Source organism: Vipera ursinii, assembly GCF_947247035.1.
Source record: "Vipera ursinii genome assembly, chromosome: 3".
NCBI classification, from domain to species: Eukaryota; Metazoa; Chordata; class Lepidosauria; order Squamata; family Viperidae; genus Vipera; species Vipera ursinii.
In genome coordinates, this window is record NC_139516.1 from 43,547,411 (window position 1) to 43,568,572 (window position 21,162).

Here is a 21,162-nt window from a genome sequence, read left to right on the forward strand (position 1 = left end):
TTTTTTTTTCAATGAGTGACATGGAAAATCAGCATTTTCCCCTTTAAATCCATTTTCAGTTCGCTTTCCTTACACCCGTATTTATCCATTTCATACGGCAAGAAAAGCACAGAGAGCAGTTAATCTGCAAAAAAAAACGCCGGAGTGCACGATTTTATAAGCTACTTCCACTTAATACCAAACACTCGCTGCAGCGCCCGCCGGAGTAGATTAAAAGCACTATAACCAAGTAATCGAGACCCACTCCCCAAATGCATGCCGGGTAATGTAGTTTGGGGCTTTAAAGGGGGCAGAGCTGCCGCCAGGTTCTCTCACATGACAGAAAGGCGAATGCGGAAAAGAGTTGGCGAGGCCAAGTCAGAAGCAGTGAGCGAGAAGGAAGTGCGCGCGGGACTCCTCTCTTAAGTTTTGCCTGCCTACCCAGTAAACGCGCTTGGGTGCCCCATCGGGTGCGGTTGTGTCGCTTTTAGTGCTTCATCATTTAGTGCTCGTTTCTTTCTTAAGAAAGCAAGCAAGATAGGGCGGACGAGTCTTTCGCTTGAATTCCTATCGCAGCACCGCCGATATTCATATGACTGAAACAACGCTTCTGGCAGTGGTAAATCTGGTCCCCATGCCCCTAAATTAAGGGTGTGCTTGCTCGGAAAGAGGTATCCTTGCAGACCAGGAAGCGACCCTTTTGTGAGTTCCCTGTATTATAGAAACTACGATTGAATGTACGCGTGTGTGTGTGTGTTTCCCCCCTCTGTAAATAACATGAATTGTACTTCGGTTGTTGTTGTTGTTTTTTTCCTTCACGTGGTTGACCCCTCAGGAAAGGGAAGAGGAGGCAGTACCCGCTTCTTTGAATTGGGTTTGGTGTCCAGTCATGGTGGGCCATCACGACCACATGTTCAAAGTCTTAATTATCGGTGATGCCACAGTCGGGAAGACGTCGTTAGTTCAGCGATATGCTAATGATAGCTTCAACAAGCACTACAAGTCTACGGTAGGAGGTGAGTCTTCTGGATTTTTCTCAGGACTCCGCAAGGAAATTACAGTAGCGTGTGAAAATATTTGGAGGGGAGGCAGTGGCAGGGAAGGGCTTTAATGTACAGCAGGGGTCTTCAAACTTGGCCCTTTTATGACTTGTGGACTTCAACTCCCAGAATTCCTCAGCCAGGCACGCTGGCTGAGGAATTCTGGGAGTTGAAGTCCACAAGTCATAAAAGGGCCAAATTTGAAGACCCCTGATGTACAGGGTGGTTCTTGTGCACTAAATTCTTCCCCAATTGGAAAGATTTGTCTGATGAAAAGACTTGCATTGAAACTTTTCTGCAAGAGAAGTTACCCCAGCAGATATTACCTTATTTCGATAATTCCTGTTTATCTGAATGTTTGCACTACAAATACTTAGTTCCTCTTTGTTGCGGAATTTCCATCCTTGATATGAAACCCTATTTTTCCTCACTTTGGCAATTACTCTGTTGCTAAAGTATCATAGTGAAATGTGACCATGCTTACTCATAGTTTGTGGTTGGTTGTTAAATAATTAGTCTGCTTCATAAACTCTGATTGTGCAGCTTTTTATTGCTGTAGCAAAGATAAACTAAATCAAACATTGTTTTCTATGCTAAGATGGGCTCTCTGCTCTGCTCTTCTAATTTCATTTCTTTTCTGATTAATCTGAATTACATGTTTTCTTAAAATCTATAATTCAGAGCAATCTATTACATCTAAAGAATCTGTGTATGATCTCAGAATGTACTGTTGTCAGTTCCATTCAATCCAGCATAAATCCCAAATACCACAAATGAGCAGGTTGCACACTTTTTTAACATCCACTGATATACATGTATTTTTGTATTAAAATAGTCTCTTTTTCAAGACTACTTTTAGATAAATTATTCTTATTTTATAGGTAATGAAAATAATGAAAATCCTATACGATTAATGCTAAATATGTATGTAGGACATCTGAATGTGGGTGCACACATTGAATGAAACAAGGCATTAATTATTTTTAAAGTTCATTATTTAGGCATCATCACTATCCAGTGATTTATGTGTAAGCTTTACTGCCAAGAATTTGTGATATATTTATACCAAAGATGCATAATTTGGAGCTAGTTGTGAGTTTTCTGAAAGTCACTATCAAATTAGAATTTTTAATGTGGTTGAGTGTTTTTTTAATGATAGATGCAAATGAAATCAAATTTAGTTTCTGACCAGATTTGTGTGCTGGTCAGTAACACACATGAGTGTATTTCTGGGAGACTGTAACTCAAAAGGCAAAGTGAAATCTTTGCCCTGAAGACAGTGTGTGTGTGTGTGTGATTGGTTTTTTTAACAACATAAATCATTCAGTAATTTGTAAACAGTATGTTGTCTGAGTAACATTTATAAAACAATCTTTAACAATTAATTTCTATAATCTATATTCCATGTTAATTTCAGTTGATTTCCCCTTTCCCCAAAGTATCCTTCTTTGCAAACATTAGATTAAAACAATTCTCATTATGAAAACAATTAATATATAGTTTTTCCAATATTCCTATTAATCATTTTAGTTACTTTATCATAAATCCTGTTACCGTGCTTATTTCAGTTTATTTCTCCCCCCCAAATTCTAAATCTTCTTACTAGTGACAGTTTTCTCAACAATTAATTATATTTACATTGGTGGATTTAATTCTATTTTTTCCATATAAGCCCTCTCATACTTTTATGTTTCTTAAGCAATAGATAAAAAAGTAGAAAGAGAAAAGAAAAGAGGAGACGAAAAAAAGGAGAAAAAGAAGAAAGAGGGGGAAAAGACAAAAGCATTGAAATACAAAAGATAACATACTACTTAAAATATGTATCCCTCCTAATTTAATATATATTTATTCCCTCAATTTCTTATTCCTTTTAACCATTGCTGAGAATATAGTTAATCTATTTAAACTTTAAGAATTCCATTCAATAAATCTAATCATCTAATCCTTTAATTCAAAACACATTCTTAATGCTTTTCTTATTGTCACATTTAAATAACTAAAACGTTTGCTTTGTTTAAATCATTTCAGCTTTATTTTTGACAGGGAAAAAACACATTGTATTAGTTAAAAAATTCATCCCCCTAAGAGTGGTATATTCCAAAGTTTTTCCATTTCTTTAGCCATATTCAAACAAACGTTTCTTTTTTAAGTATTCTGTCTAATAAGTCCCATCATCTATTTTCTTGGTTTCCATTTTAATCCTTTTTCTCTGGCCATTCCCATTCTTAATCAGTGTATTTTGCTGCATCATTCGTTTCTCTGTAAAGTATTTTTTTCTCATTCTTTTTCTTATCTTCAAAGTTGCTTGGACGCATTAAAATAACTCCCACTTGAATTAAATCATGATTTTTTATTTTATACGGTTCCATCTTTAAGTCTCTATCCTCAGAATTATGTTCAGTCGTCTCTGCTGTATTTTCCTGAGACATTTCTTGGAGTGAAAATTACATTGGAGATAGGTTGATTCATGCTCTCAAAGTTGTTCTGTATTTCTTTGTAGTTTAAAATCATTGTCCTTTGAAATGGTTGCCACTTATCATATTTCTTTTTGTGAAGTATTCATTGCTTCAGTTTTGTTAGTCTCACTTTATTTACACAGCTGTACTTATTTGTACTTTGAAGGTCAGAGACAAAAATCCTCACCCACCAGTAGGCGTCAGTGTTTGCTCATTTTTCAGATCTTTCTAGTCTTTTTTTTTTCTTTCTAAGGGGTAAGTTTCACAGCTTCCAGTAGCCAAAAGGAGGTAGTAGAAACCCCCTCCTCTTTTTTTCCGGAGATCTCTTATTTTTGGGACTTTCTTCTTCAGGAAAATAGGTAGGATAGAGAAAATCAATATTCTTACCAGATTCAAGCGTACTGTTTAAAATCAGCTTAATATAAAGCTTGTGACTTCCGTTGTTTTCAGCTATGGCTAAACAATGGAATTAGCCTTTTCTTCTGTTGGTTTCTGGGAGGCTTCCGGACCGTTCAGGGAGACCGCCGTTTCTCCTAAATCCCTGGAATTTTCTTCCTTCATTTCACCTCTTCTGGCCCCTTTAGGGTCCCCAACAGAAAGAAATTTCAGCCGAAAGGTTCGGCATTCCAAATCTTCCAACTGCTTCGCTGTAAACAGGAACAGGAAGTCCTGAAGACAGTTTTTAACACCTGCCCCAGGTGTAATCATAGCTGCTGACAAGCTTTTCTGTAGTTGCAGAACCAGGCTAGAGAGGTGAGTTCTGGCCTGCCTACGGCACAAAGCCAGCTGTGTGACATTGGGCCAATCACTGCTGTGAGCAGTGAAGAAACCAACCAAGCCACTTCTGAAATCTTGCCAAGAAAATTGCAGGGACAATAAATACATTACCACAATACACCAATACATCCCATACTTGGATATGTATTATACATTCTATGATACATATCTAAGATCCCATCAGTTTCTCCTCAGTTATTCTGGATTGACCAGACAATCACCAGGAATCTACATTGACTTGAAGGCTAGCTAAATACATACAGTGCATACATACACTTACATTCTGAGTTCTCTGTCTCCATCCCACCCATTTTATTTATAATTCTTTGTCTTTGGCCCAGATTAGAATAGAATAGAACAGAGCTGGAAGGGACCTTTGAGGTCTTTTAGTCCAGCCCCCCAGCTCAAGCAGGAGAAACTAATACCATCTCAGACAAGTGATTGTCTACTCTAGCTTCTTCTTTAAAATCTCCAGTGATGGAGCACCCACAATTTCTGGAGGCAAGCTGTTCCACTGGTTAATTGTCCTCAGTGTTAGGAGGTTTCTCCCTAATTCTAGGTTGCTTCTCTTTTTGATCAATTTCCAACCATTACTTTTTAAATCTCCCAACTTCCTTTGTTGAAACTGATTTTTGTACCACAGAATTGCTGTACAAGGGGAATTTCAGAGATCAGTAAAAAAGAGCTCCACTGAAGACATGCTAATGGGCACAGTTTCATTCCTGAAATAGACACTAACCAGTTAATATGGAGATGCTTTGCAGATTGTAGGAGGTTTTTGTTCTCAGACTGCCTTGCACTTGAAACATTGGATTTAAATAATAGTCATTGCTCAGTTTTTAAGTGTTGGTTCCCTTGCATTGTGGGGGAAAATGCAGGATGTTAGTGGGCATCCTAAAAGTCTATTTCCTGCAGTGAAATATGTTTGTTTTAATCTGTGAGAGGGAAAAGACCACAGAAATTTGTGACTCGGGTAGAGTTGGCTTGGTAATTGGCTTTGGAATTTTGAGAACATGTAGGTGCTCTTGCAAAATGGTGAATGATCCCCTTGCAAAATAGTTGCTATGAAATCTTATCAGTTCCAGTGCATTGATTGATTTAGTAAATCTGTGGGCTGCACATCTCATACATGACTCTAGACAGCATACAGTTAAAACTGAATAAAGCCAGTAAAAAAAGTTTTAAAAAATGCCAGAAAACTCACCCCCTATGCCTAGAATATTTTCTTAATATAACCTTAAAAGTAGAATTAGTTCATCTGAGAGGGCTTCCTGACTGAACTATCTTGCAAGGCTGACATAAATCTTGCAAGACAGAAAATATTTCTCATCTCTTTTTTTTCCAGTCTCTGGAAAACTAGAGAGGGTCCCTTCCCATGCTTCCCCCCCACACCTGCACACAGAGCTGCTTCTTATCAGTTCATTACCTAGGCTACAGGTCTTCATCCTGTCTCCCAAGACCATTCCCACAGTTGACTATAGACAGATAGGGATAGTAAAGAGGTGTGATCCACGTTCAAACAATTCTTTACATTTATATGATGATCAGCACTGCCATTTCGTATCAAAGAAGTTACCTGTACCCCTCATATACTCACAATAACAAACCTGAGGCCCTGGGCATATGATAGAGCCCATCTCCTAGCTATGTGGACAATTGGTTGGATTATGCTATGTGTTTTATTTTTATTTGTTTTTATATTGTTTATTTTATGTGTCTCATTTTATTGCAACCCACTGTAATGATATGTGGGAATGATCTTGGGAGATAGGGCAAAGAAACACAAGCAAGGAAATGGCCTGATAAAAGGCAGCTGACCCTTCAGCAGGAATGTGAGTGGGGCAAGAGGCTCAGAACAGACCCTCCCTAGTTTCTTGGGTTGTAAAGGAGACCCAGGTGGGGATAGTTGTACAGTACTTTCAGACTTGCAAGTTTCTGTTAATGAAGTTTTATAGTAAACTAGAAATAGCTCATCTGTGTGGTCTAACTTGTAAGGCTAGCAGCTACCTACAGCCACACAAAAGTGAGGTGAGTATTTCTATAAATCAAACACATAAATAATGTGTATAAACTTTTAGCACACTTTGGGGGAAAGTATAGATTTATTCTCAGGAACATTCAGTCAGCTTGTTCAATCCTTCCTTCCTACTTACACATCTGCCCTTCCTTAACTAATTGGAGGTAGCACACTTCTGAATAAAATTGTGGTTCTGTAGTAGAATATTTCTAAAATTTACTTGTGTTATACGATGATAGTCATGACAGTAGACATAATGAGTCACAGCTGCTCGTCTTAAGTTTTTCTGGAAAGTTTCATGTGTTAACATTTAAGTAGAAGACTTATTTAATCACTCGTAGAAACAATGGTGCTTAAAGCAGATAAGATTGCGTTGGTGCACTTATTGTGTACTGATGGAGGAAGAATGTTGCAAGAAGTTGTCTTGAGAAACATGTAGCTTTTACCTCAAAATAAGAAATATGTGCTGCTGCCAAAAATTGGGGTCAATTTGAAATTTAATCCATTTAAGATCAGTGCTGGTAGAGATCATAATGCATATGTCATTCAAACTGTTTCTATGTGGTGTGCACATCCCTTCAAGTTAAAATTGCTTAATATACTCCATCAATTTTGAGAATCTAATGCAGGGGTCTTCAAACTTGGCCCTTTTATGACTTGTGGACTTCAACTCCCAGAATTCCTCAGCCAGCAAAGCTGGCTGAGGAATTCTGGGAGTTGAAGTCCACAAGTCATAAAAGGGCCAAGTTTGAAGACCCCTGATCTAATGGTTGTCCTGCAGTGAACAGTGCCCATGCAGTATAAAGGAAATACAGTTGGGGCTGTTTGTTTTCACTGTTCTTCAACGTAATTTACAAAGGTTTTCCCCATGAAGTCGGAAGTGTTGTGGCTGTTGCAACAGACAATGTATTTTATAGTACTGGTATCTGTACACACTGGGTAATCGGCATTGATACAAAGTGTGAAAGAAAGTACTGTAAGCAATAAGTGGCATTTGCTTTTTTCTCTCTCATTTTCTGTGTTTGTTTCTAGTGGATTTTGCTCTGAAGGTGGTACAATGGTCAGAGTCTGAGACAGTGAGGTTACAGCTATGGGATATTGCTGGTGAGTTTCAAAAAGTTACCTGCCTTTTTTTTTTTGCTTCTCATCCTTTTTTTAGAGTAATTGTATTTACCTTACTTGTTCAGCTTTCCTAAACAACCTAACAATTAAGCTATACTATAAGGCAGGGCTTTTCAACCCGTGGTAGGCGTACCACTGGTGGTACTTTGGCACCTGGCAGGTGGTACGCATACGACAGTTTGAAAAGCACTGTAAAAAAAGGGTAAAAGTAAATGAGCTGACGCGGTGACAGCACCAGAGAGGCCTGGGGGGGAGAGTCAGCTGGAGCTGCAATGTGGCTGGGGCTCTGCTGAGAGCTGAGGGTTGATGCACACGACAACCGCACACAGTCTTCAGGCGTAGATTCGCCTGGAGCTGCGATGTTGCCAGAGCTCTGCTGGGAGCTCAGGATTGGCATGTGCAGCTCCAGCTGATCGGTGCTTCCAGCGCACCAGGAAGAGAAAAGGAGGAGGGGGAGAAAAGAGAGGATATAAAAGGAGTTAAACCAGTACTTTTCCTTTTTTTTTACAGTTTGTAAAAATGTAATGTTTTATTACATTATAGAACAAAATACAAAAATAGAAAAGCAAATAGTGGTACAGAGTGGGGAGGAAAAGGAAAGAAAAGTGAGGGGGAGAAGGGGGAAAGAAAAGGCATTGACTTCCGACTTCCTCTGTTGCAGTAGAATGAAGCATTACCATCGACCACTCAACTTTTTACTTTTCCATAATATTATAAACTAACCATTTCTATAACAAAAAAAAATCAATCTAATCAGTAAAGCAGAAAATTCCCTCCCCTTTTTTTTAAGTCATCAAGTTTTTGACACCTTGCTAAACACTGGTGGTACTCGAATATTGTCATGTCCTAAAAGTGGTGCAATCTGTGAAAAGGTTGAAAAGCTTTGTTATGAAGGGTGGGGGACTCAAAACATAATATTCCACTTAAAAGTTTATGTCTTGTACTTCTTTTATGGTCTCAGCAGGTGGCAGTGCCTGACCAATTTTCATTGCTATGGAAGCTAGGTAGGCTTAGGTCTGGTTAGCATTTGGATGGGAGAATTGGGTAAAAATGGTCATAAAATCAGGTCCAGTCAGGTGATGGATGAATCAATGACCAAATCACTTAGCAACCAAAATTCCAGTTCAGATTGCGGTTGTAAGCTGAGCACTCCCTTATTGTTTGAACAACAAAATCTGCCCTTCTCTACATTGCCCTTGCCCTATGGAACACTTCCCCCCAAGGTGAGGCGGGCCGCTGCTCTCTTGGCCCTCTATAAATGTGTAAAAACATGTCTCTGCACCATATTATATGTATATTTATTTATTTTACAGATAGTTATAATTTCCTTCTTTTTCTTATATTAAAAATGACCAACGAGGAAATGGCTTTTGAGCCTAGAGCAGGAGGAAGCCGCTACAGCAATATGGCTGTTTCAAAAAAGGAAGTATACTTAGATAGGAGACCATCAGAAAATTCCAGAGCTATAGGCACAATTGCAAAGATGGAAAAAAAAACATTTTGGAAGAAGGCAAAAGCAAGCCACTTCTGCACAACTTTTGCACAATTTCATGGCTGCACACATGTAGTTGTCAAGTGTCACACTTGATTTGAGAGTCTCTTCCTTTTGACCAGTGTTTTACCTCTGTGAGAGGTGTGCTCAAGGATTCTAGTGGACATCTGAAGGCATCTCTGCTTGGTGATCCAGTGAGACAGACATATACTTAACATCAAAGTGTATCTTGAAGCAAATGCTTAGCCTAGGAATTGGTTTTCATTTTAGATTTTGGGAAAGAAAATTTGAAAGTCAACGCCCTTGCCCAATAATGAGAAATCACAACCTAATTTACTAAAATCCACTCAGTGATTTCTCAGTGGACCCTAATCTGTCATTTCCCCAGCCTGGCAGGCATAATGCTTATTTACTTAGCACATTACGAATTATGGGTCAATAAACAGCACAATTAATGGTGTGAAACCTCCATTTTATTTTGGATTATTTGTGACTGTATTTGGATTGATTGAGAAAAGTTTAATGTGAAATACCAAAGATAAAACCCTGAAACAGTTAAATCAGAAAATACTTGCTTTAAGACACGGATTTAACATTTCTTATTTAACATACAGGTCAGGAACGTTTCACATCAATGACTCGACTGTATTACAAGGAGGCATCAGCCTGTGTTGTCATGTTTGATGTCACCAATTTTAGCACATTCACCAGTTGCCAGAAATGGAAACAAGATTTGGACAGCAAGGTGAAACTGCAAGATGGAAGTCTTGTCCCTTGTCTGCTATTGGCTAATAAGGTAAATAAATACTGACTTACTAGAACTTGTTAATTACTACAAGAGACTGTAGATATGCATTCTTTACTTCATCGTAGAATCATAGAATCTTTTGAGGAGATGGCATACAAATGGATGCATACATTTAGAAAGAGAGAGAGGGGTTGCCATGCTTTTCTGTGTATCACTATGGGGTTTGTGTGTGTGTGTGTGTGTGTGTGTGTGTGTGTTTATGCTGTTTAAAGATAAAAAGAGTATGTGGATCTCTGGAATGGATGAGTCAGGTAAGGGATTCCATCAGAAAAGGATTTCATAAAAAAGGCAACCTCCTGTTGGAGATGCAGGTGTGATGTTAGACCAAAGACTAACATCTAATTATGGATGATTAAGTGTCAATTCATTGTCATCTCTTAGCATCCACATAGATAAATTATTGTGCAAAGCACTCTTGAGTCTGTAAGGCTGGATTGCTTGGCATTACGTTGCTGCATGTATTGGGCAAGGATAGGGGTACATCCTCAGTGGCATGCCCTCCTACACCAGCTGCAGTTCCAGGGCAGGAAAGGTAGGGTAGCAATGATTTTCTAAGATGCTTTAATTGTGATCTGGCAGTAAGTTATGATTGCCAAGTTGGGAGTCCTGCTGATGAACCACTCATTGTTCTGCACGGCAGCATGCATTCCTGAACTTTTGGACTTCATCTCAGATCTGGGCTTTGTGCGAAATTCAAGCATTTTGTGAGCATTCCTGAGTTGGAATTTAACTGAGCAAGGGTTAGTGAAATACATGTTATAACTGACAAAATGAATTTTATGTACAGGAATACATTATAAGATTAGTCAAAGCCTAGCATCCACTGGCTGCATGCTGTCCTAATATTAAAAGCTATAAATAAACTCCTAGCTGCTGTCAAACAAGTCCAAATGCTCTCTTATTTTATGATCTGAAACATCAGAGTAGGCATACACCGAACCTTGAAGGGCAAGCTATTTCAGAAGAAAGGGACTAAAGCTGTAAAAATCAATTTCCAGGTCCCAGACCTCTTGTTTTGTTTTCAGAACAGTTTTTCTTCCCTTTTGTAGGTCAGGCAGATTCTACATGAAGAGGTTGGCCCCAAAGTTAAAGGCCTAAGTAATAAAAGGTTGGATAGATGTTTATCCAGCATCTTGAATTGGCTTAGAAAACTATCAACAGCCAGGTCAGCTCACCATAGATGTCATTTTACTAAACTGGCTAATGCCAATCAGGAAGTGAGGTGCTGGGTTCTATGCCAGTCTAACTTGGGCTAAGAGCAAGTTCCATGCCCAATACTGTAACCTAATGTCTGGATGGAGATCTGAATTGGGGATTTTCAGTTTATAACCCTAAGAAATATGCTGCCTCTCAGTTTGAAATTTAATTCAACACAGGCAGAAAAACATACATTCTGTGAATTAAATCTTGAGTATTATACATTAGAAAGTGCTGATAATAGAATTGTTGTATGTTCAGAATCCTTAAGTCAAAGATGGACACAGAAACATTCTGGCATTATAGAAATTTCCTGCTTAATTTTAGTTAAATTTAATTTTCTTGTCAAATTAATATAATTTGACTGCCTTAAGCAAATATTTGGCTATTTTTCAAAACTCACAACTTAACGAGAATTGATTATCCAACTTCACTAAAAAAAACTAAAATACAATACCTATTTACTGAATTATAGCTAAAAGAAAAATGTTATTTTTCTTTATTAACATGAAGTAATTTAGTAAGTTAATGGTGTTTAATATAATTCTGGGATCATTGTACATGATAGATCCACATTATAATGCTACTCACAGAGTATAAATTAAATCTCTCTACAACGCATTGATTTCAATTTACTTGGTACAATTTGCTGTTTCCTTGACAAATTAGATAATTTTCCTTCTCAGTGTTCTCTTTGGATCACTAAAAAGAGGTATATTTTCTTTAATTGCAGAATGGACATGAATACTTCACTGCTTACGTTGCTAATTTAAACTGTAACAATGTTGAACTAAAGATGTGCTTTATAATTAAATGTATTTAATTCAATTTAATTATATCTTGCAATTTTATAATAGGGATAGAGAAAAAATTGTGCTCAATAATTATTTTCACAATGAGTTTGATATTGCTGAACTCTTTCAGAGCGATCTTTATCCGTGGGCTATGACTAGAGAAGAAATTGATCAATTCAGCAAAGAGAATGGCTTTACTGGTTGGACTGAGACATCTGTCAAGGAAAACAAAAATGTAAATGAATCAATGAGGTAGGAAAAATTGAATGCTTAAATATTTCTCAAAAGCAGTTGTTCCTTTATGACTATAGTAAATAGTAGTATCAAGTAATGCTGCAGATATATTTAAGTTCTCCAAATGTGAGGTAAGATTGGAATGAGAACTATCACAGAGATCAGGGCTAATTTATATTGAGATGATTGCCATTGCTATAACTTCTAACTGTAATGTAACAGTGATTCTCTATAGAAGTCTACGTTCTTACAATAAGAGGCAATAAATTGAACAAACAGCCTAACACAAGAAACAACAGTATATGCCTAGTTTATTAATATTTATGCACTTGAGCATCTCAGAGTTACAAACATATTTAGATGCTTGTTGACCTGTAGTTCTGTCATTAAAAATGTTGTATAAACAGTGCAGTGCAGATTTCCAAAATTATACTTTTATTATTTACTCATCTAAAAGAGATCCAGAATAGAGAGGTTGCAAAAATGGAGACTTACCCTTTCTTGAGATGCTGTCAAATGATTGCTGAACGTTTTGTGGGTAACTTAGTTTTCTTCCTTCCTAGGGTCCTTATTGAAAAAATGATGGCTACAACATGGCTAGGTGATAATGACATGTCTGTTTCAGGCCATGGAGACTATATCAATCTGAAAGATGGATCCACATCCAACTGGGGTTGCTGCTAACTATATTTGCTTCTTCATCTGACCAGAGGTCTAAAGTGCCATTCAGACAAATCTATATACTTTTAAAAACACTCACAAATTCTCTGTCTTCACTGTTGAGAAAATCAGAAGAGAAGGCAATCCCTCATTCTAGCAGGGATAATGGAAAATGCTGCCTTAGCTGCTTATGAGCCACTGATGTACATTTTCCCCATTTCGTTCAGTATTGCCTCTTCAGCTTCCTCAAGTATGCAGGATCTTCTGCTGATTTCAGCTCCCAGCAGTTAAAGGAAAATCTCCACTCGTCTTGATCAAAAACACCATTGCAGGAAGTAGGGGTATTGGGACCTTTCAAACATCCAAATGCCTAGCCTAAGGAATCTTGTTGTGTTTGACTGTTTATCCTCTGCTCACATTTAGCATAGACTTCTTTTAATGAGTCTTTTGTGGAAAGAGGCTTTGGACTGTCTCGTGACGCAGCTACAGAATCCTCTTATTGCAGCTTTTCTTGGAAGTGCCATTTTTGGTTTGCTGCTTTTGTCTTTTTCACCAATGTTATGTTTAAGCTTAGGAAAATTCTGACCACTTTTTTCCCCAGCACATGCAGTTGTTAAGCTCTTTCTTGAAGTTATTTTATTAGAGAGCCAGCAGTGAAGAGAGGCTAAAGACTTCATTGCACTGATACACCTTACTAAGGCACCAGCCATATTTGTTGTCTTTATAGCCCTTTCTCTTGCAGGATCTAATTTGCCTCTTTCAGATTCTGATGAATTAGTTGCCTTCAGCCATCCAACTACGAAGAGTTATATAGCAGCATGGCAGTCTCCTTGAAAGGCCAGCTACTGGTTTAGTAATCTGAGGGACAAAACAGAACAGAGAGTGCAGCAGAATAAAAGAGTTAAAATATTTCCTGTGCCTTTTATTTTTTTAAAAAATAGCAGGAATTAACCCATTTTTTCTGGTATTATTAGCTGGCAGTCTTCTGTTTTTGGTGAACATATAAAGTTAAAGCTATTTACATTTTTATACACTGGTCAATTTATAATTCAGAGCGGCTGATATTGCAAAATTGTCATAGATATTGAAGCATTTGAATTTTTAATCATTTTTAAAATGGTCAGGCAAGTGCAGTACTTAAGAGTGAAATATTCTGGGGATGAAAATGATCAGAAATTATTGGAGGACTGATTGCAAGTAGATCTTTCGTTGTCTGTCAGTATTTCTGTCTCAGCTATGCTAACACAACAGCAAGGCTTGAAAAGCCTTAAAATAGGTGCTTCACACAGGTTGAACCAGTTGTCCTTCCAGAAGACTCCCAATGGCTGTTTCAAGGGCTTTCCCAGACTCTTTTTACGTATACATGCATAGGTGTTTCATTTGCGGTCTGTCTGAGCAAAGTCATGCACTAACAAATTGGGAAAGCTCTTGTATTTTAAGATGGAAATTCAGTCCTTTTTAAATGTTCTATGCTGTGTAGGGGGTGACTTCTATGTCAGCTTCTCTATGTGTAAGTGTGTGTATTTTCTAGAGATTATATCAATTCCAGGGGCCTTCTGTTAGAACTGCAATGACAAAATCTTTACATTTAAATCTCTTTACCTGTATCCTTTTTTAAAAAAAAATTGCACTGTATCAGGAACATGCTATAGTGATCAGCTATTCAAATTGAACCACTTTTGAGGTTGTGCTGAATAGGAGAACTGTGCTCAATTTAGGTTTGCTTATTTTTTGGAGTACAGTATTCAATTATTACTTGATCCGGTTTTAAACAGGGAACAGCAAAACAATACCAATGTTTTGCCTAGTTGAATTAACAAATATTAGGAAAAGAATTTAAGCAAACAATTGTGTAGAAAATTTCTCTTCAACATCCATTGGAGAGAATCCTTATGAGATGGTCATACTGTTTGTCTGAAAGACAGAAGTAGTTTTTGTACCATTTTTGGGAAACAGTATATGATGCAGAACTGAATATCTATCCAAAAGGAATTGCTGTCAACTTAACTGGTCTGAAGATGTTTTAACAGGTTGCATATTTTTTTCAAACAACATTTGTGGCATAGCATAATTTCCTTTTGATGGCAGTAAAGCATGGGAATGTAATGGATTATATCTTATCAATTAAGCTCAGTGCAGCTACTTTGACTACGGTGGGGAACTTTATGGGAATGATATAAAATTGCTTCATGCTGGTTTATAGTGAGAGGAACATGTATAGAATTTTATGTCTGTGAACTTTTGCACTGTGCTTTTTTAATCACATGATTTGTCAACTTGCCCTTTTAGACAATAAATAAGCTTTTTAGAAATAAAAATCTCAAATTGTTATTTGCACCTATTTATTGGCTCATAAACATTATTTGAAAGACTCAGTGGCTAGGGAAACAGCAAATTTGCCTTGAGCAATGATGAACAGGAATGCAAAGTATATAATTAAAAACAAAACTACAACATTTTAAAATAAAGTGTTGCAGAATAAATGATAGTTTATTAATTCTGGTTTGTGTCTGATCTTAAATTATTTGCAACCCTTTTTTGTCTAGTCTTATCACAGTAAACATATTATTTGCATAAATGTTTTATGCTACATACTTTAAGGAATTGTCCAAAAACACACACACTGCTTATATTTCGTTTAAAAACTTTTGTTCAAGCTCCTTTGTTGGCTGCAGATGAAGAGGAAAGCCTTCAAAGGAGATGAACTTCAATGATAATAGCTTTTTTAATTTTTCTAAAGGAAAAATTAATTTGTTTCAATGTGTAAAACTCATTGCACAAAAGACCTTTAAGTTGATAATGAAATCATTTTTCACTTACATGTTCATTATGCCTTCTGTAGATTTATCCTTTCTTTCAAGATTGCATATATTGTAAGCACTTTTTATATACAGTATCTGATATTGCAGAATTAAAAGAAAATGGAAGAAAACATACTATCCCATGCCTTCCCCTAAAAATTAAACTTTATTTCCCTTGATAATATCTTGTCCTATGGATAGATTCTACTGCCCATTAGTAGGACAGTTTCTTTTTATATAAGGAGACTACTTTCTACACAATGTGGACGCTACAAGCTTCTTTGCTTGTAAAGTGTAAATGTAAGGAATAAAATTATTCAGTGTTTCTCAGTGCAGTTGATTGGAGAGTGAAGAACAGTATCAGTTACAAAATCAGTTTTAGAATACCATCCATACTTCCACAGTTGATGATTGTGTTATTTGCTCACTTTTCCTGATTCATCTACATGGTGTCACATGGAATACAAATTTGGATGTAGTAAAATTATTATCATCTAACCACTGTTCTCTCATTTCTTCTTAGTCTACAAAATATGTAGCACCCACTTATAGACCAGGGGTTTATATACATGCTGTACAAAATGTATACGTGGCTATTCTACATGTAACCTCATAGAAAAATTGAGAATCTTCCAATAATTAACTTACTATAATCAAATACTCAGTTTTACAAGAAGACAGGTTCCATGTGTGTGTGTTATATAAAATTCTGGCCATACCTTAATAGTCATAAAGACAAAATATCCATAAAACATTAAATACTTGACAACTGTAAAATATAGAACTAAAAGACTAGCATTAGTTTGGGTTTTATTTATTCAGCCATTTATTACAGCTGCTTTTAAGTTGTTTCAATCACCAAGACTTTGAATAGACAGGTGGCCCCACAACTACTTTTGTTCTTATATTCTGGACCAGCTAGAATTTTTTTTTTTAAATTCCATTTATATCCCGCCCTTCTCCGAAGACTCAGGGCGGCTTTACAAACTTAGCAGTAGCCTTCATTCTATGTATATGCCTGCTTATTAGGGCTTTCACACACACCCCAAGCGGCATTATTACAAAGTCAGCTTAATTGCCCCCAACAATCTGGGTCCTCATATTACCTACCTCGGAAGGATGGAAGGCTGAGTCAACCTTGAGCCTGGTGGGACTCGAACCTGCACTAATTGCAGGCAGCTGGTGTTGCTTAAGGAGGCATTAGCCCACTGCTCCACCAAGGCTCTTAAATGTATTCAAATGAATCTTGTCTGAATTAGGCTTCATTTATTCTACTACCGGTACTAATAGATCAATGCTCAGCTGATCCCCCAAAATCAAACCCTGCACTTTTGGAAAAATGCTAGGAAGAAAACAGTATTTTAAAATTTTGAATTATATTTTGTTCACCGGTATTAGCTTTCTGTTATATTCCCATTATATCCCCATTCAGACTTTCTACTTATAAATTGACTTTAAGTGAACCAGGACTGCCATTCTTATCCATGTTTATGGACCCACTTAGGTCTCTTGTACTAGAATTCTTTGCTAGAGTGTTCTAAGTGTCAGAATAGTTTTTCTAAACTGTCACATCAATACATTTGAAATGATGATTCAAGGTCTTCTGAATGTTAGAAGCATGAGTAAATCATTAAATCTCTTCGAGTGGATTTTTTGGTATTCTGAAAGTACCCATTACTCCACTAATTCTGCCTGGAATTCCTTTGATTTTTCCCACCCAAATGTAAGATTGTTCCATTTGTTCCTGATGAGATTATATTTTTGCTTTTTATTCCAGCTGGTTAAATTCCTCCTATTCTTAATACATCCACTAAGGTGTTCGTTATCTCTCCATTTTTGTGTCAGCTACAAATGTAATAATCATATTTTCTAACAGCACTGGGCCTAGAATTGACTCTGGCAGTATGTTACTGCCATAATGTATGTTTTTGGGAACTGATATTCACCCAGTTCTTTATCCTTAATCCAGCCCATGTTTTGCTGTCTTCACTGCTAGACTCTAAAGCAAGAATTCATAGAATGCATTACTGAAGTCAGGATATATTATGTCCATTGCATTCCACTGGTCAAGTATACTGACCAATTTTATTTAAAAAATGTTGATTGGGATCCTATGTCTGTATCTTTAAAGAAACACATTTTGGCATTTGGTTCTGCCTTGCTTTTTGTTGCTTAGGTAAAAATTCTATTTCCAGTTGCAGGAAATTCTAGTTTTTGCTGAATTGTAGGATAAATCTCAGTGATGTAAACTTCAAATATGTGTCAATCAGACACAGCAGAAGTTACCTATTACTCATTAAATTATGTTTTGGTAGATACATTTATAGTTTAATCTGATTCTGTAAAAACCATTTACAATGATGTGAAGAAACATTTTTGTTCATTACAATATCAGCATTTATTTACATTTTTATGAAGAGAGAAAACATGCAAAGCAGAACAATCTTCATTTTTTGTCCTTTTTATTCTAGAATTGTTTCACTGGTAGTTTAAAATACAGTGAAACCTCAGTTTAACGGGCCCTCAGACAGCAGACTTTAAGTATAAGAGACAAGATTTCTGTTTGGATATCCATCTGAAATACAGGGCAAGTCTGTTGTACCCAATGTAGTATGGAAATGAGGGTAATTAAACAGATTGCTCATGCATTTTAGGCTCTGTAGAGATAAGAAGGGACATGGTGGCTCAGTGGGTTAGGATGCTGAGCTTGTCGATCAGAAGGTCGGCAGTTTGGTGGGTCGAATCCCGAGTGCCGCGTAACAGAGTGAGCACCTGTTACTCGTCCCAGCCTCTGCCAACCTAGCAGTTCGAAAGCACGTAAAAATGCAAGTAGAAAAATAGGGACCACTACGGTGGGAAGGTAACAGCGTTCCATGCGCCTTTGGCGTCTAGTCATGCCGGCCACATGACCACGGAGACGTCCTCAGACAAGCGCTGGCTCTTCGGCTTTGAAACTGCCATATTCACTATTTTAATTCCTTTGACATATAAATATACTTTCCTAATTAGATGTTACAAATAAAATCTTTAAGTAGGATGTTGGAAACAATTTTTCCAAATAATTGCATTAGCTATTACAGTTGAAAACAAAAACTACACTAACTGAAAAATTATAAAAAGAAAAAAAAGTGAAAAAGAAAAAAGTAACCTCCCATTTCATCCCAACAAACCACACAATTTAAATGTATTGCCATCTCTTCAGTTACAACATATTGTCTCTTCACCCCATATCCTATCTCTTAGCTAAAAACATAATAATACCATATCCTTTTCATTTATTCCTTAATAACCAAAGTCCAATAAATGTTGTCAGATATATCTATCTTATCTTGATCAAATATGCCAACCTTGTATTTGTTTCCTATATTTTTAATGATGTTAATTAACCCAACTTGATTTTTGTCATTGTTCTTTATACTTCACCAAAAATTATTTCAGGATTTTAGCAAGTCTTTTTTGTACATCCAGTAAAAAGAAGTCTTCAAATTATTGAAAGTCCAGCACAACCTTTTCTACATCCTTCTCACTACTTGTCACATTTATATCCATATTCAAGTTAATTTCAAACATATCCAGAGGATCTTGTTCTTTTTCCACTGAGTTTTAACTGTCCATGTATCTATCGTTTCCCAGACTATTTGTCATAAATTGTCATAATTTTTTCCATAGTTTCCCATGAAAAAGGTAATTGTTAGAATAGTTCCTTCAATTCTTTTGTTATCCTCTAGTTCCCTCTGGTGTCCATCATTTAAAGTCTCATTATCTTGTTTTGACTGTTGAGAGGGTAAACTACCAGTATGACAGTTTCTCATGGGAAGAATTCTTCCAAAAGTTTAAAATTATAATTCCAGGATCATTTGAGCCCTTAATCCATTGTTAAATTTTCTAAAATTCATATTCTAAGCCCCCTTTTGCTGTTTAATCCAGAAAATATTTTTCAAAATCTTTTAAAATCATATTTTAAAATTTTTCTCTAAGGAGAAGACAATTCACCTAGCAAATGAAGATTAACTTGCTGTTACAAAAGGTCTTAATCCTTCTAAAGCAACAACAAAACACAAATCCAAAGTAATTAAGAAGGGAAGCTCAGTCAAGTGTGATGTCTTATTAAAAGACTGCACTGATGACATGAGCAAAGGCGGTTGGTCCCTCCCTCAACTCCCAGCCACTTAACCCATAAGCCAGGCACTCTGGCTAAGGAATTCTGGGAGATGAAGTCCACAAGTCATAAAAGGGCCAAGTTTGAAGACCCCTGCCATAAGCAAACTTTGAAACAGCAATTCCTGGGGTTTACTCACAAGGAGCACCTGTGTAAAGTCATGTGGGCTCTCTCAAGATCTCCCTTTACTCTAGGGAAATATCAGTAGTCCAGATCGTGCATTCAGGTGCTTACTCTGTCATAATGTCATCCTGTTACTAAAAAGGGATGTTTAGCTCATCATGTTCTCAACTGTAAGTCCAGTATATTGGAAAAAATTCACTAAGAAAGTTTTCTTAATGTGAGATTCCACATTCCATTTATTGGAAATCATACCTTAGCTTCAGAATTCATTTAGTACCTAACAGGGAGAATGAAGGGCACAATGTATTGATACAGTAATTTACCCAAATTTTGTGACATATTCTACTCTGTACAGTCTTAGTAATTAGTCCAGAAATTATTCTTTTGGGCAGGAGAGAATATTGGGCTTTGGAGAAGTTCCCAATGTGTTCCCAATCTAGAATTTATCAGATACTTTTGATCCGCTACTCTAATATGTGTCTCTTGCAAACAAATAACATCATTTTTATATTGTTTCAAATATTGAAATATTTTCTTTCTCTTTTGTGGTGAATTTAAACCATTAACATTCCAGGTTAGGAACTTGGTCGCCATCTTTCACGACTAGAAGCTTTTGGAACAAATCCTGCAGATCCATATGAACCTGTCGCTTCGGCTTCACTCCTCCCACTGCTTCCACTTTAGTAGTTTCTTGAGTTTTAATTTGATCTTGCTGCTTCTGTTGTTCTTGCACTTTTCGTCTGGCTGCCGCTCATGTCACTCATTGGCCTCTAGGTTCTTCCATTAATAACAAAGGCTGCTCCACATCCACAACTAATTGTACTTCTTCAGCCAACAAAATGCCTTCCGGTTGAGTCTGCTTCCCCTCCATTTGTGCCTGTTTTTTCTCTCTTTCATTTCTTTTTTTATTTTCAGGAGATGGTGGTGAATCTGCTTTCAGAACATTAAAATAGAATTCTTTTGCTTTCCCTATTGTATTAAAACAATATCTTATACCTAAGTAATTCACCATTATTCCAGCTGGTATATCCCATCTAAACTGGTGCTGTCTTTTTTTTAATTAATTTGCCAAAAAGGCAAACTCTTTCCTTTTTCTTAAAATTTTTGGAGGAATTTCTTTCAATACGAAAACTTCTTGATTTTCCACTTGAAACCTATCATTATGGAAAGCTTGAATAATTTCATTTCGAATCATCCTCTTCGAGAAGTAAATCACCACGTCTCTTGGTAGTTTCCTCTGCTTCACAATCCAAGAGTTGACTCTAAAAAATTTCTCTATTTCCCGTATAAAATCCTCAGTTTTCCAACCCATTATTGGTGCAAAAGCCTTTGCAAATATATCTCTCAGGTCTTCTTGTTTATTCTCTTTCAATCCTCTTACTCTTAAGGCAAATTCCATTTCTCTGTATTGTAACATTGCAGTTTCATCTTCCATCCTTTCCATTTTATTTTGAGCCTCAGTCACCTTATCTTCCAGAACGATATTGCCTTGATTTAATTCTT

The 21,162-nt window shown here is 36.7% G+C and overlaps 1 protein-coding gene across 3 annotated transcripts; it reads left to right on the forward strand.

Moving 5' to 3' along the window:
* Positions 1-360: 360 nt before the first annotated feature.
* On the forward strand, positions 361-15,019 carry RAB29 (RAB29, member RAS oncogene family). Of its 3 annotated transcripts, none has more exons than XM_083359574.1 (6): positions 361-681; positions 815-995; positions 7,302-7,373; positions 9,498-9,679; positions 11,813-11,934; positions 12,480-15,019. In XM_083359574.1, the coding sequence occupies exons 2-6, from the start codon at positions 869-871 to the stop codon at positions 12,598-12,600; spliced, it is 624 nt and encodes a 207-aa protein (XP_083215700.1). In that variant the 5' UTR covers positions 361-681; positions 815-868; the 3' UTR covers positions 12,601-15,019. The 3 variants fall into 3 exon arrangements, with proteins under 3 accessions (XP_083215700.1, XP_083215701.1, XP_083215702.1); XM_083359575.1 differs by having other exon boundaries at positions 361-650; XM_083359576.1 differs by lacking the exon at positions 7,302-7,373 and having other exon boundaries at positions 361-995.
* The last annotated feature ends 6,143 nt before the right edge of the window (positions 15,020-21,162 follow it).